The sequence below is a fragment of the Narcine bancroftii genome, chromosome 10 (assembly GCF_036971445.1).
Source record: "Narcine bancroftii isolate sNarBan1 chromosome 10, sNarBan1.hap1, whole genome shotgun sequence".
Taxonomy (NCBI): domain Eukaryota; kingdom Metazoa; phylum Chordata; class Chondrichthyes; order Torpediniformes; family Narcinidae; genus Narcine; species Narcine bancroftii.
In genome coordinates this window covers 26,328,213-26,354,108 of record NC_091478.1, presented here as the reverse complement: position 1 = coordinate 26,354,108, position 25,896 = coordinate 26,328,213, and the positions used below count along the sequence as shown (strand labels likewise).

At 46.3% G+C, this 25,896-nt stretch overlaps 1 protein-coding gene and 1 long non-coding RNA gene across 2 annotated transcripts; one reads left to right on the top strand and one right to left on the bottom strand.

Annotated features, from left to right (window-relative positions):
* Window positions 1-202: 202 nt before the first annotated feature.
* Window positions 203-9,543, bottom strand: marveld1 (MARVEL domain containing 1). The gene has a single exon (XM_069900316.1). It carries the CDS (start codon window positions 9,468-9,470, stop codon window positions 8,982-8,984), a length of 489 nt encoding a protein of 162 aa, XP_069756417.1. The 5' UTR covers window positions 9,471-9,543; the 3' UTR covers window positions 203-8,981.
* Window positions 9,544-15,305: 5,762 nt separating this feature from the next.
* On the top strand, window positions 15,306-24,531 carry LOC138743917 (uncharacterized). Its single transcript, XR_011345114.1, has 3 exons — window positions 15,306-15,347; window positions 23,119-23,183; window positions 23,581-24,531. It is a non-coding gene; the product is annotated as an uncharacterized lncRNA (long non-coding RNA).
* The last annotated feature ends 1,365 nt before the right edge of the window (window positions 24,532-25,896 follow it).

Genomic DNA, 25,896 nt, shown 5'->3' with positions numbered 1-25,896 from the left:
AAAAAGAGGGCTGGGAGGAGGGGGGAGAGGGGTTGAGAATGTGACTCAGACCATCGCAAACCCACCCCCCCTTGACTCTATAATTCCCACTGCCTGGGAAAAGCAGTCAATACATTAAAAGACTTGTCTCACCCCTGCCACTGAGTCACCCCCATTTGGAGATCCAAGAGCAGCAAAATATAATCAGTCATGACACAATGCATCAGTGTTAAAGTCTTGCTTTACTCTTGCCTCAGTGTACTGGTCTTACAAAAGGTTATGCCAAAAGGCACATACATCTTAAAGAAATAGTATCCCTCCTGAGTAAACAGCTGACTGTTAATAATAAAAAAAATACATGTAACATTGTCATTCATGGCATTCTCAGTGGAATGTGTAAATACAACCCAAGAATACAATTAAAACTACTCTAGTGACATTGGGTAATAGAAGGGAAGCAAGTAATATAATGTCTGGAAGGTACATTGGAAATATTCTTCAAAATAGGTCAGTAAAGGAACACCCCGAGTTTCCGTTGTCCTTGTGAAATCTACAGGTGATGGGGTGTTAACTTTGCAGGGTTCTCCCAGACCCCCAGTGGAGTTCGGCTTGACTCTTCAGGACGAGGTAACTGCAAGGCATGTGTTCTTGTTGGTTTCACTGAACACCTTAATTCAGTGGTTTTTCAAACTTTTTCTTTCTGCTCACATACCACTTTAAGGAATCCCTCTGTTATAGGTACTCTGTGATTAGTAAGGGATTCCTTAAGGTGGTATGTGAGTGGGGGGAGGGGGAAAAAGGCTGAAAACCATTGTCTAATCATACCTAATTGACTCATTAGGTGAATGGTTTCATAACGCCGAAGGAAATGGGCCAACGACAATTTTTCGCAAGCAAAAAAAATATTTCAGCAACAATTGGGTCTCGAGCAGTAGTTCTCAACCTTCCCTTCCCACTCACTCTGAATCCTTCAGTTAGTAGCCTCAGTCCTTAAGCTGGCACTGTCAGCCATACCATGCTCAGTGTAAGTACGGCAAAAGGCCTCTCTTTGCAGCCCATGACCCTGAAAGTCTTGTGGGCAGCTGATCAGGTAATTGAGAGAGGGAGATGGCCACCTGGTTTACACACCTGTTCTGGATCTAAGGAAACTCTCCCAACACATTATCACAACAACATTCTCTTCGCAAACTCATGCTGACCTTTATCAAAGAGGCGAAGAGCTGATGGTTCAGGCAACAGGGTCAAGGGCTGTGAAGATGAGATCGGGACCACTTGCATCAAAGATTTAACTATAACCTTTCTTATTGCTGAAGAAACCAAGTTGGAATACTAGGGCACTGCGGACTGCTTGAGACTGGCTGAAATAGTACCAGGGATCGGAACCGGGATCTGAGATGGTGCCGAGGACATGATGGGCTTCTGAGGGACCTTGGACGCTGAAGGGTCACTGGAGGTTGGGATCTGGTGCTTGGGTTACCTACAGTTTGAAGTCTGTGTGGCTGGAGGCGAATCCATGGATTCTACGCTAAGAACGCGCCTGAAGAAGCAGAAGCGGCCCTTTAAATTGCCGTTCAGGTGGTAGCGTTTAAAGCACAACGCTGGCCACCTGAAGGACACAGCTGCACAGGGTGTGGCTCTGAGCACACTCCGGCTCCTGCCCAGTGTCAGCTGTGATCAGCAGCCTGACCCTTTAACATCCGCTTTCAGCCAGCTGCATTCAGGTGGCTGGGGGAGCCACTGAGCTGAGCTGATTATCCCTCTCGGAGGAGGGTTACCTAGCTCGCCTCAAGAGCATCCTGCACATTCAGGTGGCCTCAAAACAGCCACATATTGCCTAAACATGCGGCTTTACATGCGGGGCAATTGGCCACCTGAAAGTGCCCAATGACTGAAGGGACTCTCTTTCGCTTTGATGGTAAAAAGCACCGGGAAACTTTGCCTGCCTTACAGCAGACTAAATGCATTTTCATGTAATATGTCTGTTTTATTACATGACAATAAAAGAATCTTGAATCACAACACAGCTGTATGAACAGCTGGAGTTAGGAGGTCCCTTCATGAAAGACATATTCGCCATGACACCACATTCTGAGAACATTAGTTCATAGCCAGCGACTTCTTGGAATCACAATTTTATCCATAAAACTGATGCATTTTGGAATTTCGGCTTGATTCCAATATGAAGCACGCGACCAAATGGCCTGCTGTTCTGCATACACCCACAACAGCTCAATTAGAAACTCATCCCAGGTATCTGTTATTCTCAATACAAACTCCCAATCCCTTCAACTTTATTTCAGCCTATAACTTAACCTGGATCTCCGTTATTCCACGTGTAAACTCCCAAACCCTCCCATTAGATTCCAGCCTGTAAACTTCCTCCCAGATATTAATAACGAGAATGTTGATTGTCATATGCACTGTACAATGTACATATGCATTGAAATTCTTACTTACTGTAGCTGAATGGGTGCTTCATAAATCATGTCCTTTCCATAAGCCATTCAAATCCCTTGATAATCTTGACAGTGTGCATGTCTGTAAGTGAATGTACTTACACCCTATTACCCATCTCCTCGCCTTCCTAACCCCCAACACTGCATCTACCCACCTTCTTACTTTGTCCCCAATGACCTACCCTACTATCCAATGCCTCGAAACTGCAACCTCTGCTGCGGAGGTCAAGAGTAAGGGGACCACGTGCACTTCCACTCCAAGTTGTACAACATCCCTGATGTTGAAATCTATCGTCATTCCTTCACCGTCGCTGGTATCAAGGTGTCTAAGATTATGAGGGGCATAGGCAGGGTGGACAGTCAGCATCTTTTCCCTGGGGCGACAGTGGCAAACACCAGAGGACATCTGTTTGAGATGACGAAAGTTTAGAGAGATGTTAGAGAGTAGTGGGTGTCTGGAATGCAATGCCAGAAGCTGGTACAATAGGGACATGTAAAAGACTCTTGGACGCAGGAAAAATCGTAAGCTATGGGTGTGAAGTAGGAAAGGGTTAGATTGTAGGGTGCATTTACACAGGTCAACACAACACTGTGGGCCACAGAGCCTGAACTCTGCTGGAATGTTCTACATTTGATCTCATAGAAACTTTTCCAATGCTGAAAGGATTGGACAGAGTAGATGTGAATAAGATGCTTCCCTTGGTGGGTGAGTCCAGGACAAGAGGGCACAGTCTTAAAATTAGAAGGTACCCATTTAAAACAGAGATGAGGAGAAATTTCTTTAGCCAGAGGGTCGTGGATTTTTGGAATTCGTTTCCACATACAGCTGTGGAGGTCCGATCATTGGGGGAGTTTAAGGAGGAGATTGATAGGTGTCTAATTAGTCATGGGTTCAAGGGATATGGGGGAAAAGGCCAGGAATGGAACTAGATGTGAGAACAGTTTAGCTCAGGGCAGAGTTGCGGAGCAGACGATGGGCCGAATGGCCTACTCCTGTTCCTTGATCTTGTGATCTTGTTCCAATCTCCCTCCCCAACATCACTGTGGGAGCAGCTGTATCAGAAAGACTTCAGTGATTGAGGGTGGCGACTCTCCTTCTCAGGGGCAGTTCAGGGATGGCCAATAAATGCTGGCCTTGCCATTGAAGCTCACATCCATAAAAATACCTCCCCCCAATTCCAATCCGCCCCAAGTCCTGTCCCTACTTATCCCACAGTCCCAGGTCCACCCAGAAGCCCTTCCATTGTTGCTTGCTTTTCTGTCACAATACCTAGTGCAGCGAGAAAGGTTCTTCTGTGAGCAGACCCAGGTTATCTCTAAAATTCATACAGTTGTGTAAAGAGCACAATTTACAGAGAGTGGTGATACAATGAAAAGAAAGATCAATTAGCACCAAGCAAGGGCAGCGTGAGAGCCCTGTTGTGGGGCTCATTCAGGAGCCTGATAGCTGCAGGGAAAAACTAGCTACAAGAAAGCTGGACAGGGTGAATGTGGTGGTTTCCAGTCATGGGAGAGTCTGGGACCAGAGGGCACATCCTCAAAATAAAAGGCCCTGCCAAGAGAGTTTAGGTAGTTAGGTGAAAAGTTGAAGGGCAGGACCGCCAGGGTTGTGATCTTAGGAGAGCGACCCATGCCATCTGCTAGTGAGGCTAGAAATAGGAAGTTTATGCAGCTAAATACGCAGCTAAAGAGATGGTGCAGGAGTGAGGGCTTCTTGTTTCTGGACAATTGGGCTCTGTTCAAGGGAAGGTAGGATCTGTTCTGACGGGATGGTTTGCACCTGAACTGGAAGGGGACTAACATCCTTGCGGGTAGGTTTGCTAGTTCTGCTCTGGGGGATTTAAACTAGATTGGCAGGGGGATGGAAACCAGGAGGATAAAGGTCATCGAGGACTTCATGTACAGATAGAAATCAAAGGTTTGTATGGGATAGAAATGTTCTCAGGTATTTATTTCAATGCGAGGAGTATTGTCGGAAAGGCAGACGAGCTTAGGGTGTGGATTGGCACGTGGGGTTACGACATTATTGCTATTAGTGAGATTTGGTTGCAGGAGGGGCAGGACTGGCAGCTCAATGTTCCAAGGTTCCATCATTTCAGACTTGACAGAGGTGAAGAAATGAAAGGGGGAGGAGTGGCATTGCTAGTCAGGGATAATATCACAGCTATGCTTAAACAGGACATCTACAGAGGCCATGTGGGTGGAGCTGAGGAATGGGAAAGTTGTATTATAGACTGCCAATAGTCAGAGAGAATTGGAGGAGCAAATCTACAGAGACCAGGAGAGAGCAGGACCAGCACAGGGACTGACGGAGGGCCACCAGGAGAAAGCAGGACCAGCACAAGGACTGACAGCAGGCCACCGGGAGAGAGCAGGACTAGCACAGGGACTGACAGAGGGCCACTGGGAGAGAGAGCAGGACCAGCACAGGGACTGACAGAGGGCCACCGGGAGAGAGCAGGACCAGTTCAGGGACTGACAGCGAGCCACCAGGAGAGAGAGCAGGACCAGCACAGGGACTGACAGAGGGCCACCGGGAGACAGCAGGACCAGCTCAGGGACTGACAGCGGGCCACTGGGAGAGAGCAGGACCAGCACAAGGACTGACAGAGAGCCACCGGGAAAGAGCAGGACCAGCACAGGGACTGACAGAGGGTCACCGGGAGAGAGCAGGACCAGCTCAGGGACTGACAGCAGGCCACCGGGAGAGAGCAGGACGAGCACAGGGATTGACAGAGGGCCACCGGGAGAGAGCAAGACCAGCTCAGGGACTGACAGCAGGCCACCAGGAGAGAGCAGGACCAGCTCTGTTGGTACACATTTCAATAACATTAAATGCTTCTGCATAAATACACTGAAAAATGTTTTCTTAATATTTCCCTCTGAAATTGGGGAGGTCTTATATGCCAGTGGGTCTTATGTACTGTCAAATACGGTTTGTTAAAAATAAAAGGGTAGCAAGGGACAACATTGGTCCACTAAAAGATCAGATTGGTCATCTATGTGCAGCGCCTTACAGGGTGGGTGAAATCTTAAACAGTTTTTTTGCATCAGTATTTACTCAGGAAACTGGCATTTTGTATACGGAAGGAAGGGAAATAAGCAGTAGTGGGATGGAACATATACAGATGAGGAGGTGCTTGCTACCTTACAGCGAATAAAGATAGATAAATCCCCCAGACCTGACATGATATTCTCTCTGACCTTGGGGGAGAGTAGTGTAGAAATTGCAGGGGCCCTGGCGGATATATTTAAAATATCTTTAGCAATGCCAGAGGATTGGAGGGTAGCTCATGTTGTTCTGTTGTTTAAAAAAGGCTCCAAAAGTAAAGCAGGAAATTACAGGACAGTAAGCCTGACATCAGCACTGGATAAATTATTGGAGGATATTCTGAGAGATTGGATATACAAGTATTTGGACAGCCAAAACTGATTTAGTCAGCATGGCTTTGTGTGTGAGAGATCGTGCTTAATGAATCTTAAAGAGTTTTTGAAGAGGCTATCAAGAAAGTAGATGATGGAAAGGCGACATGGACAAAGTACCACATGGGAGGTTAGTTCAGAAGATTCAGACTCTAGGTATCCATGCAGAGGTTGTAAAATGGATTCAAAATTGGCTGAATGGGAGAAGATAGAGAGTGGTAGTGGATGATTGCTTCTCAGACTGGAGGCCTATGATTAGTGATGTGCCTCAGGAATCAGTGCTGGGACCATTGTTGTTTGTTGTCTATATCAATGATCTGGAAGATAATGTAGAAAATTGGATCAGCAAGTTTACTGATGACACTAAGATTGGAGGCATTGTGGACAGCGAGGAAGATTTTCAAAGCTTGCAAAGGGATCTGGACCAACTGGAAAAATGAGCAAGAAAACGGCAGATGGAATTTAATGCAGACAAGTGTGAGGTGTTGCATTTTGTAAAGACAAACCATGATAGGACATACACAGTAAATGGTAGGGCACTGAGGATTGCAGAGGAATAAAGGGATCTGGGAATTCAGGTACATAATAAAGAATAAATTGGATAGATACATGGATGGGAGAGGTTTGCAAGGTTATGGACTGGGTGCAGGTCAGTGGGACTAGCAGAATGATGTTTTGGCACAGAATAGAAGGGCCAAATGGCCTTTTTTCTGTGCTGTAGTATTCTATGGTTCTAAAAGGACATCCCTTTAGAACAGAGATGCAGAGAAATTTCTTCAGCCAGAGGGTGGTGAGTCTGAGGAATTCATTGCCTCAGGTGGCGATGAAGGCCAGGTAATTGGTAGATTTCAGATGGAGGTTGACAGTTTCTTGATTTGTCAGGGTGTCAAAGGTTATTGGGAGAAGGCATGATAATGTGGTGGAGAGGAAACTCCATCAGCCACCATTTGAATGATGGAGCAGACTTGATGGGCCGAATGGCCTAATTCTGCTCCTAGGTCTCATGGTCACTATGTGCTGGTGCATGCTTCACCCTGAACCCATCAAAGGTCACAGTTTATTCCAAAATCCATCTACATCCCTGCCCAACACTACCATGTTAAACTGCGCACCTGGTATTTGAGGCACCATTTACATTAGGTATCCAGACAGATCATTTGGGTTCAAAGGGACCAGCCAATACTTTACAAAACTTCACCCTGTAATCAGCCCAGGCTGCAGAGCGAGACTAGACAGGTGATGCGGTAAGCCAAGATCTGAGAGCAACTGCCAGCTTTGCTGTGGCTTTACTGCACTAATGCACACATCCCTTCAGGGTAAAATTAAAGAGCCTCACATCTTCCAGAAACAAAGGAATGTTAAATGTTAGCAGTTCCAGAGGTGATCGGCTTGCCAACAAGTTGCATAAAAGTCAGTGTCTGTCTGTCTGTCTCTCTCTCCCTTCTCCTTCACAAGTACTGTGCCAGAATCCAACTTGTCATGGCAAAAATTAATTCAGCTCTCGAGTGGAATGTTGCCAGAGATTTGGTTGGGGGTGGGGGGGGGGGGGGGGTGTGGTGGCTGGAGACGATGAACTTAAACCTTTCAGCCAAACACCATGCAGACATGTCAGTCACGAATCATTTAACTCCTACACTCTGGGTGAGTTGGGGAGGGGAGAGAAGCAAAATTATGGTTGTTTAGAATCAAATCCAGCCATTCTCAACCTTTTTTCAGCAATTCCCAGGATTCTACTCAAAGTTTATGAACCTTCCTCCATATGTTATGTGAGGTGTGAAGGAAATAGGCTGTTACTTAAATGTGCTGTGGCCCTCAGGTGGGATGGGATGGAGGGGGGGGAATGCTGTAGGACCCCTGTTGAGAATGGCTGATTGCACGCACACACACACAAACCTCCCACTGCTTCAAGGTAAAGCACAGAAGCTGCAGACGCTGTGATTATAGTAGAAATGCTGGAGGAACTCAGCCAGTCTCGCAGCGTCGATAGGAGGTAAAGATATTCAGGTTGAACCTATTTAGTCCAGCAATGTCAGGACCTGGTCATTGCCAGACAACAGAAAATGTCGGAAAACAGAAATTGACCCCCTAAGTAAACATATTGAAGGTAGAAGCTTTAAACAGGAAATAACACAGTGGGATGGCCCTATTATTGTAGCGGATAGCGCAACACCTTTAAAGCCCCAGCAATTGGGACGTTAGTACAAACTCCTTACAGACAGCGTGGGACTCCAACCCCAGTCCTGATCGTTGGTACTGTAAAGGCTGAATCTGCTGCCATGACAGAGAGTGTGGGACTCGAACCCTGGTCCTGTTGGCACCGTCTGTAAGGAGTTTGTACTAACAGCAGGAGATACAAAACATCCCAGACCAAGGGAGTTCCCAGATCACAGCGCGCCAGATAATAGAGGTTCAACCTGTAGAACCGACGTTTCGGGCCTGATCCCTTCTTCAAGGTGTGAGTGTAAAGCAGGCAGGTGCCCAAATTAAAAGGCTGGAGGAGGAGAAAAGCAAGGGCAGGGAGGGAGCACAGACCAACAGACAAAAAGTTTTAATTGGATATGGAGTGAGGAAAGGTGAGAAATGATTCTGGCTCTGTGAAAGGAGAGAGGACAAAGAAGGGAGGGGGAGAGAGAGAGGATAGAGCTTGAGGAATAGAGACAATGGGGGGGGGCGGTGAGGGCTAACGGAAACCAGAGAAGCCATTGTTAATGCCATCCAGAGGAGACCAGACTGAATATGAGGTGTTGCTCATCCAATATGCAGGTGGTCTCCATCCAGCAGTGCAGGAGAACATTGGACAGACATGCCAGTGAAGGAATGGGACCAGGGTCTGAAACGTGTTGCCACTGGGAGGTCCAAGCTATTGCGGAGGACAGAGCTGAGGTGTTCAACTGCTTCAGGAAATAATCCACAGGGAGTCTTCATTCCAGCATCTGTAGTTCTTGTGTTTCTCATCTCCAAGGACTTTCCTTTTGCTGAGCTCTTTCAATCTTCATTCTGGTCCCCAAGATTTGAGCAGGCAGAGAAAATCCTTCACTGCTTGGTGGAGGAGATGGGCTGGGGGAGTGGGTTAGCCCAGTCCAACCTCCCCCCTCTCCACCCAGGTGTTTGAGGAGCCAAGGTCTAGATGACCGATTGCTGGCCGCGACACTTCTTGCAGGCGCAGAGGACCGAGGAGATCAGGTAGAGCAGGGTGCAGAGGCAGACGAAGACAGTGGCGCTCACGTACACCTTGTAGGGGCAGTGGAAGCTGTAGGCGGGCAGGTCGCAGAACCTGGTGTCGCGGCTCTTGCTGCCGATCAGGAAGGAAGCCACGAGGTAGAGCAGAGTGGCCAGGGCGTCGTGGACGGCGTTGGTCAGGAGCCACCTCTCGCCTCCCAGCAGCGGCACCAGCTCGCTCTTGCCCAGCAAGGTGAGGAAGAAGAGGGCCAGGGTGCTGAGCCAGAAGAAGACGGCCACGAACACCACGTAGTGCAGCGCTCCGCCGTACTTGCCCACCGCGATGGCCACCCACACCACGGTGCCTGTCAGCAGCTGCAGGACCCTCAGCACGCCCAGGGCGCTCCTCGCGAACTCCCGGCTCACGGACAGGTTGCCGGACTGGGGGGGCATCTTCCTCGGCGCCGACTCGCCCAGCCCTGGCTCCAGCAGAGGGGAGGGGAGAGACCGATTCCGCTTCCTTCGCTGTCTCCACCCACATAGTCTCTGCAAACTCACTCGTGCTCTGAAACGGGTTGATTTAAACGTCTGGCTTTTCTTTTATATTAAAAAATTCTGTTTCCTTTAGAAACTTGGTTGATTTTACAAACATGATGTTTTCTCCAAAACTTTTTCACTGAACTTCCTTCTGTTCTGATTTGTCACTTCCTCTCAAAAAGTTAAACGTGATAGTCTGCAGGGACCCCCCCCCCCCCCCCCACTGCAGAACGCCTCCCCTGCAGACCCCTTCCCCTGCAGACCCCTTCCCCGGTGACCCCCCGCAGACCCCTTCCCCTGCAGACCCTCCCCCCTGCAGACCCCTTCCCCCTGCAGACCCCTTCCCCTTGCAGACCCCTTACCCCTGCAGACCCCTCCCCCTGCAGACCCTCCCCCCTGCAGGACCCCCCCTCCCCCTCCCCCTCCCCCTCCCCAGTGGTTGAAGTAAAGCACAAAGCTGGAGAAACGCAGCTGGTCAAACAGGGTCCTCCACATGAGCAGAGAGAAAGACATCAGCAACGTTTCGGGCTTTTAACTTCACACGTCCAGGTGCCTTCAGTCCGCGCCGCTCAACTGACTGACAATTCCAGGACGTTTTGAACGGTGGAAGGAAACTGGGGCCCCCGGGAGAAAACCCCCGCGCAGAAACGGGGAGAACGTCCCGATCGCTGGCGCTACAAGGGCGTCGCACGTCAACTCAGCCGCCTGCCTACATTTGGCTCCTACCTGGATGAAGGGTTCAAGCTGGAAACACTGGTTATGAATCTTGTTCATACCTGGATGAAAGGTTCAAGCTGGAAACACTGGTTATGAATCTTGTTCATACCTGGATGAAGGGTTCAAGCTGGAAACACTGGTTATGAATCTTGTTCATACCTGGATGAAGGGTTCAAGCTGGAAACACTGGTTATGAATCTTGTTCATACCTGGATGAAAGGTTCAAGCTGGAAACACTGGTTATGAATCTTGTTCATACCTGGATGAATGGCTCAAGCTGGGAACACTGGTTATGCATCTTGTTCATACCTGGATGAAGGGTTCAAGCTGGAAACACTGGTTATGCATCTTGTTCATACCTGGATGAAAGGTTCAAGCTGGAAACACTGGTTATGCATCTTGTTCATACCTGGATGAAAGGTTCAAGCTGGAAACACTGGTTATGAATCTTGTTCATACCTGGATGAAGGGCTCAAGCTGGAAACACTGGTTATGAATCTTGTTCATACCTGGATGAAAGGTTCAAGCTGGAAACACTGGTTATGAATCTTGTTCATACCTGGATGAAGGGCTCAAGCAGGAAACACTGGTTATGAATCTTGTTCATACCTGGATGAAAGGTTCAAGCTGGAAACACTGGTTATGAATCTTGTTCATACCTGGATGAAGGGCTCAAGCTGGAAACACTGGTTATGCATCTTGTTCATACCTGGATGAAGGGTTCAAGCTGGAAACACTGGTTATGCATCTTGTTCATACCTGGATGAAGGGCTCAAGCTGGAAACACTGGTTATGAATCTTGTTCATACCTGGATGAAAGGTTCAAGCTGGAAACACTGGTTATGAATCTTGTTCATACCTGGATGAAGGGCTCAAGCTGGAAACACTGGTTATGAATCTTGTTCATACCTGGATGAAAGGTTCAAGCTGGAAACACTGGTTATGCATCTTGTTCATACCTGGATGAAGGGCTCAAGCTGGAAACACTGGTTATGAATCTTGTTCATACCTGAATGAAGGGCTCAAGCTGGAAACACTGGTTATGCATCTTGTTCATACCTGGATGAAAGGTTCAAGCTGGAAACACTGGTTATGAATCTTGTTCATACCTGGATGAAAGGTTCAAGCTGGAAACACTGGTTATGAATCTTGTTCATACCTGGATGAAGGGTTCAAGCTGGAAACACTGGTTATGAATCTTGTTCATACCTGGATGAAGGGCTCAAGCTGGAAACACTGGTTATGCATCTTGTTCATACCTGGATGAAAGGTTCAAGCTGGAAACACTGGTTATGAATCTTGTTCATACCTGGATGAAGGGCTCAAGCTGGAAACACTGGTTATGAATCTTGTTCATAACTGGATGAAGGGCTCAAGCTGGAAACACTGGTTATGCATCTTGTTCATACCTGGATGAAAGGTTCAAGCTGGAAACACTGGTTATGAATCTTGTTCATACCTGGATGAAAGGTTCAAGCTGGAAACACTGGTTATGAATCTTGTTCATACCTGGATGAAAGGTTCAAGCTGGAAACACTGGTTATGAATCTTGTTCATACCTGGATGAAGGGTTCAAGCTGGAAACACTGGTTATGAATCTTGTTCATACCTGGATGAAAGGTTCAAGCTGGAAACACTGGTTATGAATCTTGTTCATACCTGGATGAAGGGTTCAAGCTGGAAACACTGGTTATGAATCTTGTTCATACCTGGATGAAGGGCTCAAGCTGGAAAAACTGGTTATGAATCTTGTTCATACCTGGATGAAAGGTTCAAGCTGGAAACACTGGTTATGAATCTTGTTCATACCTGGATGAAAGGTTCAAGCTGGAAACACTGGTTATGAATCTTGTTCATACCTGGATGAAGGGCTCAAGCTGGAAACACTGGTTATGAATCTTGTTCATACCTGGATGAAAGGTTCAAGCTGGAAACACTGGTTATGCATCTTGTTCATACCTGGATGAAGGGCTCAAGCTGGAAACACTGGTTATGAATCTTGTTCATACCTGGATGAAGGGCTCAAGCTGGAAACACTGGTTATGCATCTTGTTCATACCTGGATGAAAGGTTCAAGCTGGAAACACTGGTTATGAATCTTGTTCATACCTGGATGAAAGGTTCAAGCTGGAAACACTGGTTATGAATCTTGTTCATACCTGGATGAAGGGTTCAAGCTGGAAACACTGGTTATGAATCTTGTTCATACCTGGATGAAGGGCTCAAGCTGGAAACACTGGTTATGCATCTTGTTCATACCTGGATGAAAGGTTCAAGCTGGAAACACTGGTTATGAATCTTGTTCATACCTGGATGAAGGGCTCAAGCTGGAAACACTGGTTATGAATCTTGTTTATAACTGGATGAAGGGCTCAAGCTGGAAACACTGGTTATGAATCTTGTTCATACCTGGATGAAAGGTTCAAGCTGGAAACACTGGTTATGAATCTTGTTCATACCTGGATGAAGGGTTCAAGCTGGAAACACTGGTTATGAATCTTGTTCATACCTGGATGAAGGGCTCAAGCTGGAAACACTGGTTATGAATCTTGTTCATACCTGGATGAAGGGTTCAAGCTGGAAACACTGGTTATGAATCTTGTTCATACCTGGATGAAGGGCTCAAGCTGGAAACACTGGTTATGAATCTTGTTCATACCTGGATGAAGGGTTCAAGCTGGAAACACTGGTTATGAATCTTGTTCATACCTGGATGAAAGGTTCAAGCTGAAAACACTGGTTATGAATCTTGTTCATACCTGGATGAAGGGCTCAAGATGTAAACACTGGTTATGCATTTTGTTCATACCTGGATGAAGAGTTCAAGCTGGAAACACTAGTTATGCATCTTGTTCATGCCTTGATGAAGGGCTCAAGCCTGACAAGCTGGTTTATCTTTGCCATATAAAGTACACTGTTTGACCCACTGAGTTTCTCCAGCATTTTCACTTCCTTTCAAAGCTGTTATTCTTTTTTTGAAAGCTCTTTAGACCTCCACCTCAACTTTTCATAAACAGTCTTAGTTTTTGAAGTTATTTTTATCCAGTTTAACTTTATAAGCATGCTTTCTCTGCTATTCTAACCTGTGTTCGCTTCCGTTTTTGATTTTTTTTTCTCTTTAAACGTCTCCTTTCCTCAATTTTTCAGAATCCGCCCAGCACAGGCAGAGACCCTTTGGCCCAAATGTCTGTGCTGAAAATGATATCCCAATCAAACTAAATCTCTGTTGCCTGCACCTGATCCATATCCCTCCAGGCCCTGGACATTTATGTGTCTGTCATGAAGCCTCTTAAACTTAATTCTTGCATCTGTTTCCATCACTCGCCCATTTGTAAGTACAAGTTATCTGTAAGTTGGACATTCAAAACCCAGAGACTTCCTGTCCATAAAAAAAATTCATAAAATAAGGTTTTTACTGAAATGTGCTGTGGCCCCCAAGGAGAATTGGCTGATTTAGTTGGTGACATTTTTACTCCGGCAAATAATTCTGGTTGTCTCTTACAATTTTATAAAGTTCTATCGAGGTCTGGGGTATTCCAGAATCTCCTGGTAGAGCAGAGTGAAAGAGGTGTCTGCACCGGTCTCTCAGGCCGTCTACGGCTCTGTCATTCCAGGGTGTGTCGATCCTTTATGAGAGTGAGGTACTGGGGCAGATAATACACAACATTGTAAAGATAAGCAATGTTTCGGGCCTGAGCCATTTGTCAAGGGGTGAGTAAAAAGCAGGCAGGTGCCTGAACAAAAAGGCTGTGGAGAGGAGGGAGGAAAAGGGAAGGGGGGATCACAGGCAAGAGGCCATGGGTGACATGGATAGGAGGGCAGGATACTTGCCTCCTCTGCCATCTTGTACCATGTGTCTTCCCTTCCTCCTGCTCTGCATTCACCCTCCCCTGATGAATTCTCACCTTTTCCCTCCCTGCCCTCCTATCCATTTGTTCTCTGGGTCCTGTTAGTCTCCACCTCCCCTTCCCCCCCCCCCGCCTCTCTTCCCCATCCCTCTGTCTCCTTTCACAGAGCCCCCCCCCCCCAATTAATTCTCACCTTCCCTCTCCTGTCCTAATCATGGCCTCTTTCCTGTTGATCTGTGCTCTTCCCCCTGCCCTTTTCTCCCTCCTCTCCCCCCCACCATTTAATTCAGACACCTGCCTTCTTTTTGTTCATAATTTTGAGCTCTGGCCCAAAATGTTGGTGTATCTTTACCTCTGTGGACGCTGCAAGACCGGCTGAGTTGCTCTAGCACTTTTGTGTATTTAATTCGATCACAGCATCTGCAGACTTATACCTGATTTGATTTGATTTTTCAGTGTGATGGAGACCTGTCTGGCCCTGCTGTCCATTAGCCAAAGAGAAAGGGTATGCTAGTATTTCCAATTTACATGAAGGGCATGCACTGGGTTGTAATGAACCAAATCTGCACATGATAATTGATGGGTAGGAAAAGAAAGACAAAGACTCTACTGCTGAACGTGGCCAAGTGTAGCAAGTGGGACAGAAAGCAACAGATGGAGAATCCAAATATATTGTCATGAACATATCACGAATTTCATTCTTTTGCAGCAGTATCACAGATGCAAATATTACTATACATTACTGTTTTTAAACATAAATTAGTGCAAAAGAAGAGAAAGTGAGGTAGTGTCTGTGATTCCTTGTCCAGTCAGCTGTCCTTGTACCGCTGGGAGTTTGTCTTCAGACTGCTGATGGTAGCAGTGAGAAGAGGGCATGGACTGGGTGGTGAGGGTCCTTGAGGATAGAGGCTGCTTTTCTGAGACACTGTTTCTTAAAGATGTTCTTAAAAGACTGAACACTGGTGGCTCTGGCCGAGTTTACAACTCTCTGTAGCTTTTTTCCCTGGCCTGTGCATTGGTATCTCCATACCAGGCAGTGATGCGACCAGTCAGAATGCTCTCCACGGTCCACCTGTAGAAATTTGCAAGCCTTTGGTAACATACAGGGTTGGCATCATAGAGGGGGCATTCACGGGCCATGCCTCCTCCCAAATGAGTTATTGTGTCATCCGTTCCCCCCACCCAGGAGATTCAGCACCAACACTCATTGCCTGCAACCCTTCTAAAGGTAAGCCATGCATTTAATTTACATTATGATGCCAGCCTTGGCTTTCATGATTATTATGCAAAGTGGTAAATGATTTTTGGGTTTTTCTGCATTTATTTAGTAAAAATGGAGTATTATAGCCTATTTCAAATTATGTTCTAATGACGTGCACAGAGCTGTGTGTGTGTGAGAGAGAGAAAGAGGCATGGCTTGCACATAGGCTGTGTGTGTGTGTGTGTGTGTGTGTGTGTGTGTGTGTGTGTGTGTGTGTGTGTGTGTGTGTGTGTGTGTGTGTGTGTGTGTGTGTGTGTGTGTGTGTGTGTGCGTGAGACAGCAAACTTATTTATCAAGTATTTACATCATAGATTGAGTTCTCAAACGACAATTTGTGCCCCTCCTGCAGTTACCCTAACGTCCCCCGATTAGATTTATTCTGACACCGAGTCTGGTGACATACCAAATCTCCTCAAACTCATCACGAAGTATCACCACTGGAGAGCCTTCTTCATGTTCACACCGACATAATGGTTGCAGGATTAGTCTTCAGTGATATTGACACCCAGGAAGTTAAGTTCTTCACCCTCTCCACTGCTGAGCCCTCAACAAGGACTGGTTTGTGTTCTCCTGGTTTCTTCTGGTTAAAACATCCCATGGAAAGAAGTGAATTTGGTGTTGAGTGCCAAGGGTTGTAAAGTGCCAGTCAGGGGATGAGGATCTGATCCTTGAGAGTACATGGTGACAGAGAGAAGGTGGTCAGAGCCAGAGAACTCAGAGTAGAGTTAACACAACCACCTGGGACACCCCTGCCATCCGATGAAAGGTCTTTGACTCATGATGTTAACCCTGTTTCCCTCTCCACAAACGCTGCCTGCCCTGCTGACTGTGACCAGTGGAGAGTGATGCCTGCCAGAGGAATCTTCACAATAACAATGTCTAAATGACATTAGCACACACTTGTGGGCAGGAGGAGTGCTAAGGAATTGGGACCAAATGCAGGCCAATGGGACTGTCCCAGAATGCCGGCTGGGTCAGCATGGATGGGTGGGCTGAAGGCCCTGTTCTGTGCTGGGTGACCACAATTTATTGCTCTTGCTCTTTTTCTCTCTCCCTCCTGCGCACCCACGCAGACACACAGCCACACAAACACACCTTCACACACACAGACACACACACACACACACACACACACACACACACCACATGCATGCACACGCACACGCCACACACATGCACACACAGACACACATACACAAGCATATTCACTTATTCAAGCACACGTGCGCACACACATCCACACAAACAATCCATGCATATTCACACAGCACACACATACATGCATGCACGTGCACACACACCCACAACCATACACACACAAATATTCACTCTCTCTTGTGTAGGGGTTGGTAGGATTAATTGGGTGGAACGGTTTCCTGGGTGGAAGAACTTTCTACCGTGCTGTATCATGACATTAAATTACCAAATTAAATGTGCCTTTTGTATATTATAATGCAGTATGTTTATAAGTTTATTTATCATTGTTAACTGCATATAAGTTCAACTTTCTTCCCTGTGGCAGCCCAACAGATATTTGTAAAAAAAATAGTAAATTAATTAAAAGAAACAATAAATTCATAAGGTAAATATATTTATTCACAGTAACCTGATTGCAAAAAAACCCGTGACTTTGCAACAGTCCTGTTTTGGTGTTGGAGCAGTCTCTGATCAGAAAAACAAAGGGAGGTTCAGCAACTCAAGCTCCAGATCCAAACATCTGACACAATCAGGAGCCTGAGAACGGTATGAAAGAAACTGTTCTTGAACCTAGAGGTGCTTGTCTTCAGGCTTCTGTACCTTCTGCCCAAAGGGACCAGTGAGAAGAGGTTGTGACCACGGTGATGGGGGTCTGTTAGGATGTCGGCTGCCTTCTTGAGGCAGCGCCTCACAACTTCAGTGGACGAGAAGGCACAGACTGTGATGGAGTGGGCTAGGTTTGCCATTTTCTACTGACTACTGTGATAGTGTGAACAACTTCGGAGGGTTCAAGAAGTAACAAGTCCAGGACATGGTTTATTAACAAACCATCTTCTTTATTTACCCTTATCCCTCCAAACCCCTCCGGTCCATCTACCTGTCCAAATTTTACTTAAATGTTAAAATTGAGCCCGCATTCACCACTTCAGCTGGCAGATTGTTCCACGCTCCCACCACTCTCTGTGTGAAGAAATTTCCCCTCATGTTCCCCCTAAACTTTGCCCATTTCACTCTTAACCCATGTCCTCTAGTTTGCATCGCACCTACCCTCAGTGGAAAAAGCCTATCTACATTTACTCTGTCAAACCACCTCATAATTTTAAATACTTCTATCAAATTTCCCCTCATTCTTCTACACTCCAGAGAATAAAGTCCTTACCTGTTTATCCTTTCCTTGAAACTCAGTTCCTGAAGTCCAAGCAACATCCCAGTAAATCTCTGCACTCTTTCTATGTTATCAAAATCTTTCCTGTAGTTTGATGACCAAAACTGCAGACAATGCTCCAAATTTGGCCACACCAATGTCTTATACAACTTTACCATAACATCCCAACTCCTGTACTCAAATCAGGGAGTACTCGGGTTACGAACAAAATCCATTCCTATGTCTGTCTTTAAGTCGAATTTGTAAGTAAGTCAGAACAGGTACATACAGTTCTTATTTAGCATCAGTTAATCAAACGTTTGTCTTAATATGGTTACAAGGGTAAATAAGAGAAAATTTTAAGGCAAACACAAAGTTACACACTCAACACAGTGTTAACGGCAACGTGATCCAACTTAATATGGCGGGCAGCACTCTCCTTCCTCAAGCCGACGAACCACTGAAGCTGTGCGTAGTCCATTTGTAAGTTCAAGTTGTCCGTAAGTTGGACGTTCTTAACCCAGGGACTTACTGTACTTTATTTCATGAAGGCCAATATGCCAGAAGCTCCATTTACAACCCTGTCCACCTGTGACGCCACTTTCAGAGAATAATGTACATATCTGTATTCCCAGATCCCTCAGTGCCTGACCATTTACCGTGTATATCCTGCCTTGGGTTGTCCTTCCAAAGCAAAACAAATAGGTGAACTAGATCCCTTTATCTATAGGAATATAAAGACAACGTAATGAAACTAAATTTGCATGTTTGACCTCTTATCATTAATCTTGATTTTTACATGAATTTGAATAATTAAATTAGTCGATTGCAATATTAGGCGCATTTAGAAAAGTTACACAGCCTCACAGCCAAGATGTGAGTGATGCAATGTCTCCATCCTTGGTATTTCAAGGTTCAAGGTTTGAGCTTCCTTTTTATTATCACATAATAATACCTAAAAATGTAATATACATCATTTTATTCAACTTCTGCCTGCCAAAAGAGACAAAGAGTGGCCATTAGTATTGTCCAGCACCCCTTACAGTCAGAAAAAGAGAGTTACTGAGTGTCCGAGGATTCGCCTCCAGCGCTCCCGCAGCCTCTGCAGCCGCAGAGACTCCTGTTCAATCCATCAGCAACCCGAGCTCCAGATCCGAACCTCCAACACGATCAGGAAGCCTTCAGCACCCGAAGCCCTGCAGGACCTTTCTTGCCCTCAGCAATCTCTCAAAATTTGTGTCTAATACCTGGTTCCCATGAGCCAGTCTCCAGGAAGTCGCCAACTGCCTATGTGGGTCCTTCTGCCGATCTTAACTGGAGGAAACAATGAAAGGTCCCATAAGACAAATCGTATTTACCCTTTAGCTGCTTGAAGGACATAAGCTGTCTCCCCTTGTCTCTTTCCTTGGCTTGGCTTCACAGACGAAGATTTATGGAGGGGTAATGTCCACGTCAGCTGCAGGCTCGTTTGTGGCTGACAAGTCCTATGCGGGACACGCAGACATGGTTGCAGCGGTTGCAAGGGAAAATTGGTTGGTTGGGGTTGGGTGTTGGGTTTTTCCTCCTTTGTCTTTTGACAGTGAGGTGGGCTCTGCAGTCTTCTTCAAAGGAGGTTGCTGCCCGCGAACTGTGAGGCGCCAAAATGCACGGTTTGAGGCAATATCAGCCCACTGGCGATGGTCAATGTGGCAGGCACCAAGAGATTTCTTTAGCCAGTCCTGTACCTCTTCTTTGGTTCACCTTTGTCTCGGTGGCCAGTGGAGAGCTCGCCATAGAACACGATCTTGGGAAGGCGATGGTCCTCCATTCTAGAGACGTGACCTACCCAGCGCTGTTGGATCTTCAGCAGCGTGGATTCGATGCTGTCGGCCTCTGCCATCTCGAGTACTTCAATGTTGGAGATGAAGTTGCTCCAATGAATGTTGAGGATGGAGCGGAGACAACGCTGGTGGAAATGTTCTAGGATGCCGGTAAAGGACCCATGATTCGGAGCTGAACAGGAGTGTGGGTATGACAATGGCTCTGTATGCGCTAATCTTTGTGAGGTTTTTCAGTTGGCTGTTTTTCCAGACTCTTTTGTGTAGTCTTCCAAAGGCGCTGTTTGCCTTGGCGAGTCTGTTGTCTATCTCGTTGTCGATCCTTGCATCCGATGAAATGGTGCAGCCGAGATAGGTAAACTGGTTGACTGTTTTGAGTTTTGTGTGCCCGATGAAAAGTGCAGAGAACAAAACAAAGGACTCTACATCACCTTTGTTGACCTCACCAAAGCCTTTGACACCGTGAGTAGGAAAGTGCTTTGGCAAATACTAGAGCGCCTTGGATGCCCCCCAAAGTTCCTCAACATGGTTATCCAACTGCACGAAAACCAACAAGGTCGGGTCAGATACAGCAATGAGCTCTCTGAACCCTTCTCCATTAACAATGGCGTGAAGCAAGGCTGCATTCTCGCACCAACCCTCTTTTCAATCTTCTTCAGCATGGTGCTGAAACAAGCCATGAAAGACCTCAACAATGAAGAAGCTGTTTACATCCGGTATCGCACGGATGGCAGTCTCTTCAATCTGAGGCACCTGCAAGCTCACACCAAGACACAAGAGCAACTTGTCCGTGAGCTACTCTTTGCAGACGATGCCGCTTTAGTTGCCCATTCAGAGCCAGCTCTTCAGCGCTTGACGTCCTGTTTTGCGGAAACTGCCAAAATGTTTGGCTTGGAAGTCAGCCTGAAGAAAACTGAGGTCCTCCATCAGCCAGCTCCCCACCATGACTACCAGCCCCCCCTCATCTCCATCGGGCACACAAAACTCAAAATGGTCAACCAGTCTCCCCTTGTAGCAGTCCTCAATATATCGGACCCCCTGCTGATGCCAAATCTCCAGAATTTTCTTACCCATCAATTCACTATGAGGCAGGGGCGCCTTTGGCGATATTGCCACTTACTCTCCAACACACTCATTGATCTTGTGTCAAATTTTAATCCGATGTTTCAGTATGGGGTTATCTGGTTTTTTTTTACTATTAATTTGGCATCCCATTTGTATATGAAATCCTTTGCTGTCCTCTCCCCCATTTGCACCCAAGTAGGTGGTTCCCCCTCCTCAAAGAAGAATGTGAGGAACCTCGACTGAGCTGCTAGAAAGTATTTCTTAAAATCAGGCAACCTTAAACCCCCACCAAAAGCTGTAGGCTTTCCCGGGCAGTTTCCTATTCCAGATGAATGTCCTTATGTTATCATTCAGTGTTTTAAAGAAAGACCATGGTAATGGAATTGGGGTAGAGACTGGAAGATGTATTAGAGTTCTGACATCACCTTCATCTTTATGCAGTTAACCCTCCCCATTAAGGTGATGGGCAGATCCCTCCATCTTATTAAGTCACTATCAATCTTCTCTAGCAGAGGGGGAGCAGTTAAGTTAATATAAATTTTCCACATTGCTATTAATCGTGATTCCCTCCTGCCAACTGAAATTACTGTTTCTTTGGTATTCCTTGTAGTCAAATTTATTCAGTGGCATGATCTTACTTTTTTCTATGTTGGCTTTACAGCCCTATATTGTACCATAATCCTCCAATGTGGTAAGTAGTCTTAGCAAAGACCCAGCCGGGTCCATCAGGTACAGCCACACATCATCTGCCATTAGGTTTATTGTGTGCTCTAGCTGGCCCACCCTGAATCTCTTTATCTCTGGATCTTTCGTAATAGCCTCTGTCAATGGTTCAATTGCTAAGATGGACAGCCCTGGAGATAGAGGACAGCCCTGCCTGCTGGACCCACTGAGGGGGAATGTTGGTGATATTTGTCCATTTGTACTAACAATTACCCACGGCTTGTCGTATAATGTTTTTATCCAATTAATAAACATTTGTCCCATTTTGAATTTTTCCAATACTTTAAACAAAAAGGGCCATTTTAACCCCCCCCCCCCCCCCCCCCCCCCCACACACACACACACACACAAATTTTGGCCCAAAAATCAAATTTTCTGCATGAACCACATAAAAGTCAACCCCTTTACTTTTGGCCCTGACATCCCACCCACCAGAGTTCCCAATGCCCTGACCGCAGATCCTCACCCCGGCCTCCTACCCATTTAAGCTCCCAAGGATCCTCGCCACAGCCGCCTGCCCATCTGAGCTCCCAATGCCCCACCCACTAACCCTTGGTCCGTGGAAAAATTGACCCTCTCCAAATTTGACCTGAAAAATTGAGCCAAAAAACTTGACTATTACACAAGCATATACGTTAAGTGCATTCATTGAGGGAACCTCTACTTCTTCTTTGGGCAAATAATACTTCAGATTCACTCCTCTATGGTAGAAGCAGTTCCTCCTCAGCTCCATCTGAAACCTACTCCCCCGAAATTTGAGGCTGTGTCCCCTAGTTCTAGACTCAAATCTGCAAGATTTTGCAGGATGGCGGAAATGTGAAATAAAACCAGTTAATGCTGGAAACCCCAACAGGTCAGGCAACATCCGTGCAGAGAGAAACGGAGTTTGTGTTTCAGGTAGAGGGCTCTTCATCGGATTTTACTGGACAGCACTTCCTTTTTTTTGGTTATGGGGTTGGGTCCATAAGATCTCTCTGATCTCAGCCCACATGGGTCGTTGGTGTTGCAGAAGGAGGAACATTTGGCTCACCACCAGAGGGCAGAAGTGAGTACAAGGCGTCAAACCTCCACTCCAGTGTGTGTGTTTGAGTGGGTGTGTGTGTGTTGGAGTGGGTGTGTGTGTGTTCAAGTGGGTATGTGTGTATGTATACATGAGAGCGTATGGGCCTGTGAGTGTGAGTCTGTGTTTGTCAGTGTGTGTGAGGGTGTGTGTATGGGTGTGTGTATGTGTGAGTGTATGGATGTGTGTGTATATGGGTGTGTGTGTGTTCGAGTAGATATGTATGTTGGGTGGGTGTGTGTGTGTGTTCGAGTGGGTATGTGTGTGTGTTTGTGTGTGTGTGTGTGTGTGTGTGTGTGTGTGGGTGGGTGTTCAAGTGGGTATGTGTGTGTTCGAGTGGGTATGTGTGTGTGTGAGTGTATGGGTGGGTGTGTGTGTTCGAGTGGGTATGTGTCTGAGTGTATGGGTGGGTGTGTGTGTGTGAGTGTATGTGTGTGTGAGTGTATGGGTGGGTGTGTGTGTGTGTGTGTGTGTATGGGTGTGTGGATGGGTGTGTGTATGGGTGCGTGTATGTGTGTGTGCGTGCACGTGTGTGTGAAGGAGCAAATAGACATACTGTACCATACAGAGTTAGTGTTGGAATTTGAAACAACAAGCGATTTATTCAAAGTGAAGTGCATCGGGAAACCAGCCCAAGCTGATCTGCTGAGCTGATTTTGATCCAGATTTTATCCTCCCAATGGACAAGAGTACAGAAATGTGGTTAACTTTGTTTTACTGTTTTTATTACAGAATGGGAGTTACAAAGATCAGATTACCATCAAGATAAGGTTGATTATGGAATATGATGCTTATCTGTGAGTTCACAACATCGGGTGGATACCATTATAACTTAATGAATGCAATTCCCCTGACGGCAAAGGGTGCACACTATAACATCGTCACTGATGTTGCCAAAACCTCATGTCAGCACTGCCCTATTCCACAGATCTACTCCTGGGCCCGTCTTCAGTTCCCTGTTACCACATTAGCACCATCCACATCCCTCTCCATTAGTTATAGCCCTCACTATACTTACACTAGAACAGAGAATGTGTGTGTGTGTGTGTGTGTGTGTGTGTGTGTGTGTGTGTGTGTGTGTGTGTGTGTGTGTGTGTGTGTGTGTGTGTGTGCATGCGAGTAAGTGAGTGTGTGTGAGTGTACAACCCTCTCTAGAGGATCACCTGCCTGATAAAACATCTCCTTTCACTCCAGGATATTCAGTTAAATTCCATCCCCCATGCTCATGATGGAAAAGCAGAGCCGACCAATGGGCCGAATAACCTGATTCTGCTTCTATATCTTATGGTGTTATGGATATAGAATGCATGCAGCCAGAAGAGATTTAATTTAATCTGCTTCGTGACAAACACAAAACTCTCGAGCTTGAACCCCCTGTGGAAACTATTTGGTATTGTGTCCAATACAGACCACGTGGGCCAAAGAGCCTGTTCCTGTGCTGAACAATTCTATGGTCCATGTACCGTACACACTGCAAAACTCCTTATACTCTGGGGTCATTCTGTGCCACAGTAGTGTTGGAACATCTTTACCCCCATTGAGAAGGAGAGGAGATGACCATAAGAACGTGAGCATGGTGGCAGACCATGAAGGGGCTCTGCGGCTGAAGATCACACACAGTCGGTGAGCTGTTGGCGACTTGCTGGTGAGGAACCCACACAGGCCATGGGTGCTGGTGACTTGAGGTCAAAGAAATCACACCAGGCAGTGGGCTACTGGAGACTGGCTGATCAGAAGCAGACATTGGAACTGGGATTCGAGAGGGTGAGAAGGGCTCCCGGAGGGGCTTGGGCACTGAAGGTTTCCTGATCATGTCGGAGGTTTGGATCTGGAGCTCGGGCTTCCAATGGACCAAACAGGAGTCTGTGCGGCTGCAGAGGCAACGGGAGTGCTGGAGGTGAATCCGTAGATTCTCAGTGAGTCTGAAGGGACTCTCTTTTGCTTCTCTTTCTCTGACTGTCAAGGGTACTGGGCGATGCTAACGGCGACTTTGTCTGCCTTACGGCAAACTAAAGGGAGTTTTGTGTAATATATTTCTGTTTCATTACATGACAAATAGTATTTGGATCTGCATCTGTACATGGCACTATTGTCAAGTGTATGGTTCCCCAGGTGTGAACATACATATTTGCCAAAAATAGACTTTATTCACAATAAATTATTTATAAAGAAACCTGTTCCAAATCTCTTCCCACCCTTAGTGTCATATCCCTACATTTCCATCTCTGTACATTGTTACCTTCATTTCTGTTTACACCATTACCACCATGGTAGCATCTTGTCGTTACTCCCCCCTCTGTTGTTTGAGGGATTTCCCCTCGGTCTCAGCCCCTCAGTGCCCAGAAATGGGAGGACTCTAGAATGTGGTCCTTCCCCACAGCGATCTCGCGTTGGCCGCATCAAGCCTCAGTGCATCCCTCAGCGCATACTCCTGCAGTCTGGAATGTGCCAGTTGGCAGCATTTCCGCACTGACATCTCCTCCTATGCATTGAATGTACCTCGCAGGGGAACAGTCAAAGGATGTTCTAAACACTTCAGATCGAGAGACATTGACAGCAACATTCTTCAGTGTCTTGGAAATTAATCAAAATCTTCCAGATTTGCTCTAAGAGTTTATTAACATGATATCATGCAGTCTGCAGAAGCCTTCACTGCCACCACAACTCCAACATCTACCTCTACAAGAACTTATTTTTACACAAAAACAAGCTTTGACAGAAATTACAATTGCCTCGTTTAATCAGAAACTTTGCAAACTACACCTAGACCTTGACTACAGTTTTTTTTTAAATAAAACCTTAGTTTTCTCTAATTGTAAGGAAACCTTATCACCAACCACTCTTACAACTTAGCTTCCCAATAATACCTGGCTGAACACAGCCAGCCAAGTGCAGGCACCGCACTGAGTGAAACACAAAAGTCTGATTTGAGTAAACACACAGAAAGGCTGGAGGAACTCAGCCGGTCTCACAGTGTCCATATAAAGATATATTGCCATGAGCTCAAAGGTACGAGCAAAAAGCAGGCAGGTGCCTGAATAAAATCACAGGGAGAGGAAGGATATTTGGCTGATGTGTCGGTGTGTACTCCTCCCCCTGCACAATCTTCCCTCCCCAGCTTTTTAATTCAGATGCCTGCCTGTTTTTGCTCACACCTTGAAGGGCTCAGGCCCAAAGTGTCGGTTAAACATCTTTACCTCCTATGGACACTGTGAGACCGGCTGAGTTCCTTCAGCATTTCTCTGTGTGTGTTTTACCAGGCACCACAACACAACTGGCTGTTTGCCCACTGTGTAATTGTCAACATCTCTACTTGAAATTTCTTCCACATTCAATTTATCGTCGAGTAATGAACACAAGTGAGACCAGCTTAGACCAGTTTAACACCAGTCATCGCCACTCTTGTGGTTTGCTATCAGATCATTTGAAAGATACGCCAATCACCACATTCTTGCAATGAGCTCATCTTGATTTAGGGAGGGGAAGTTCCTTCCTGTTGTCTAACATGAG

What these genes read in the sequence shown, in the direction of transcription:
- marveld1 (XM_069900316.1), bottom strand. Translation starts at nt 9,470, where the DNA reads ATGCCCCCCCAGTCCGGCAACCTGTCCGTGAGCCGGGAGTTCGCGAGG.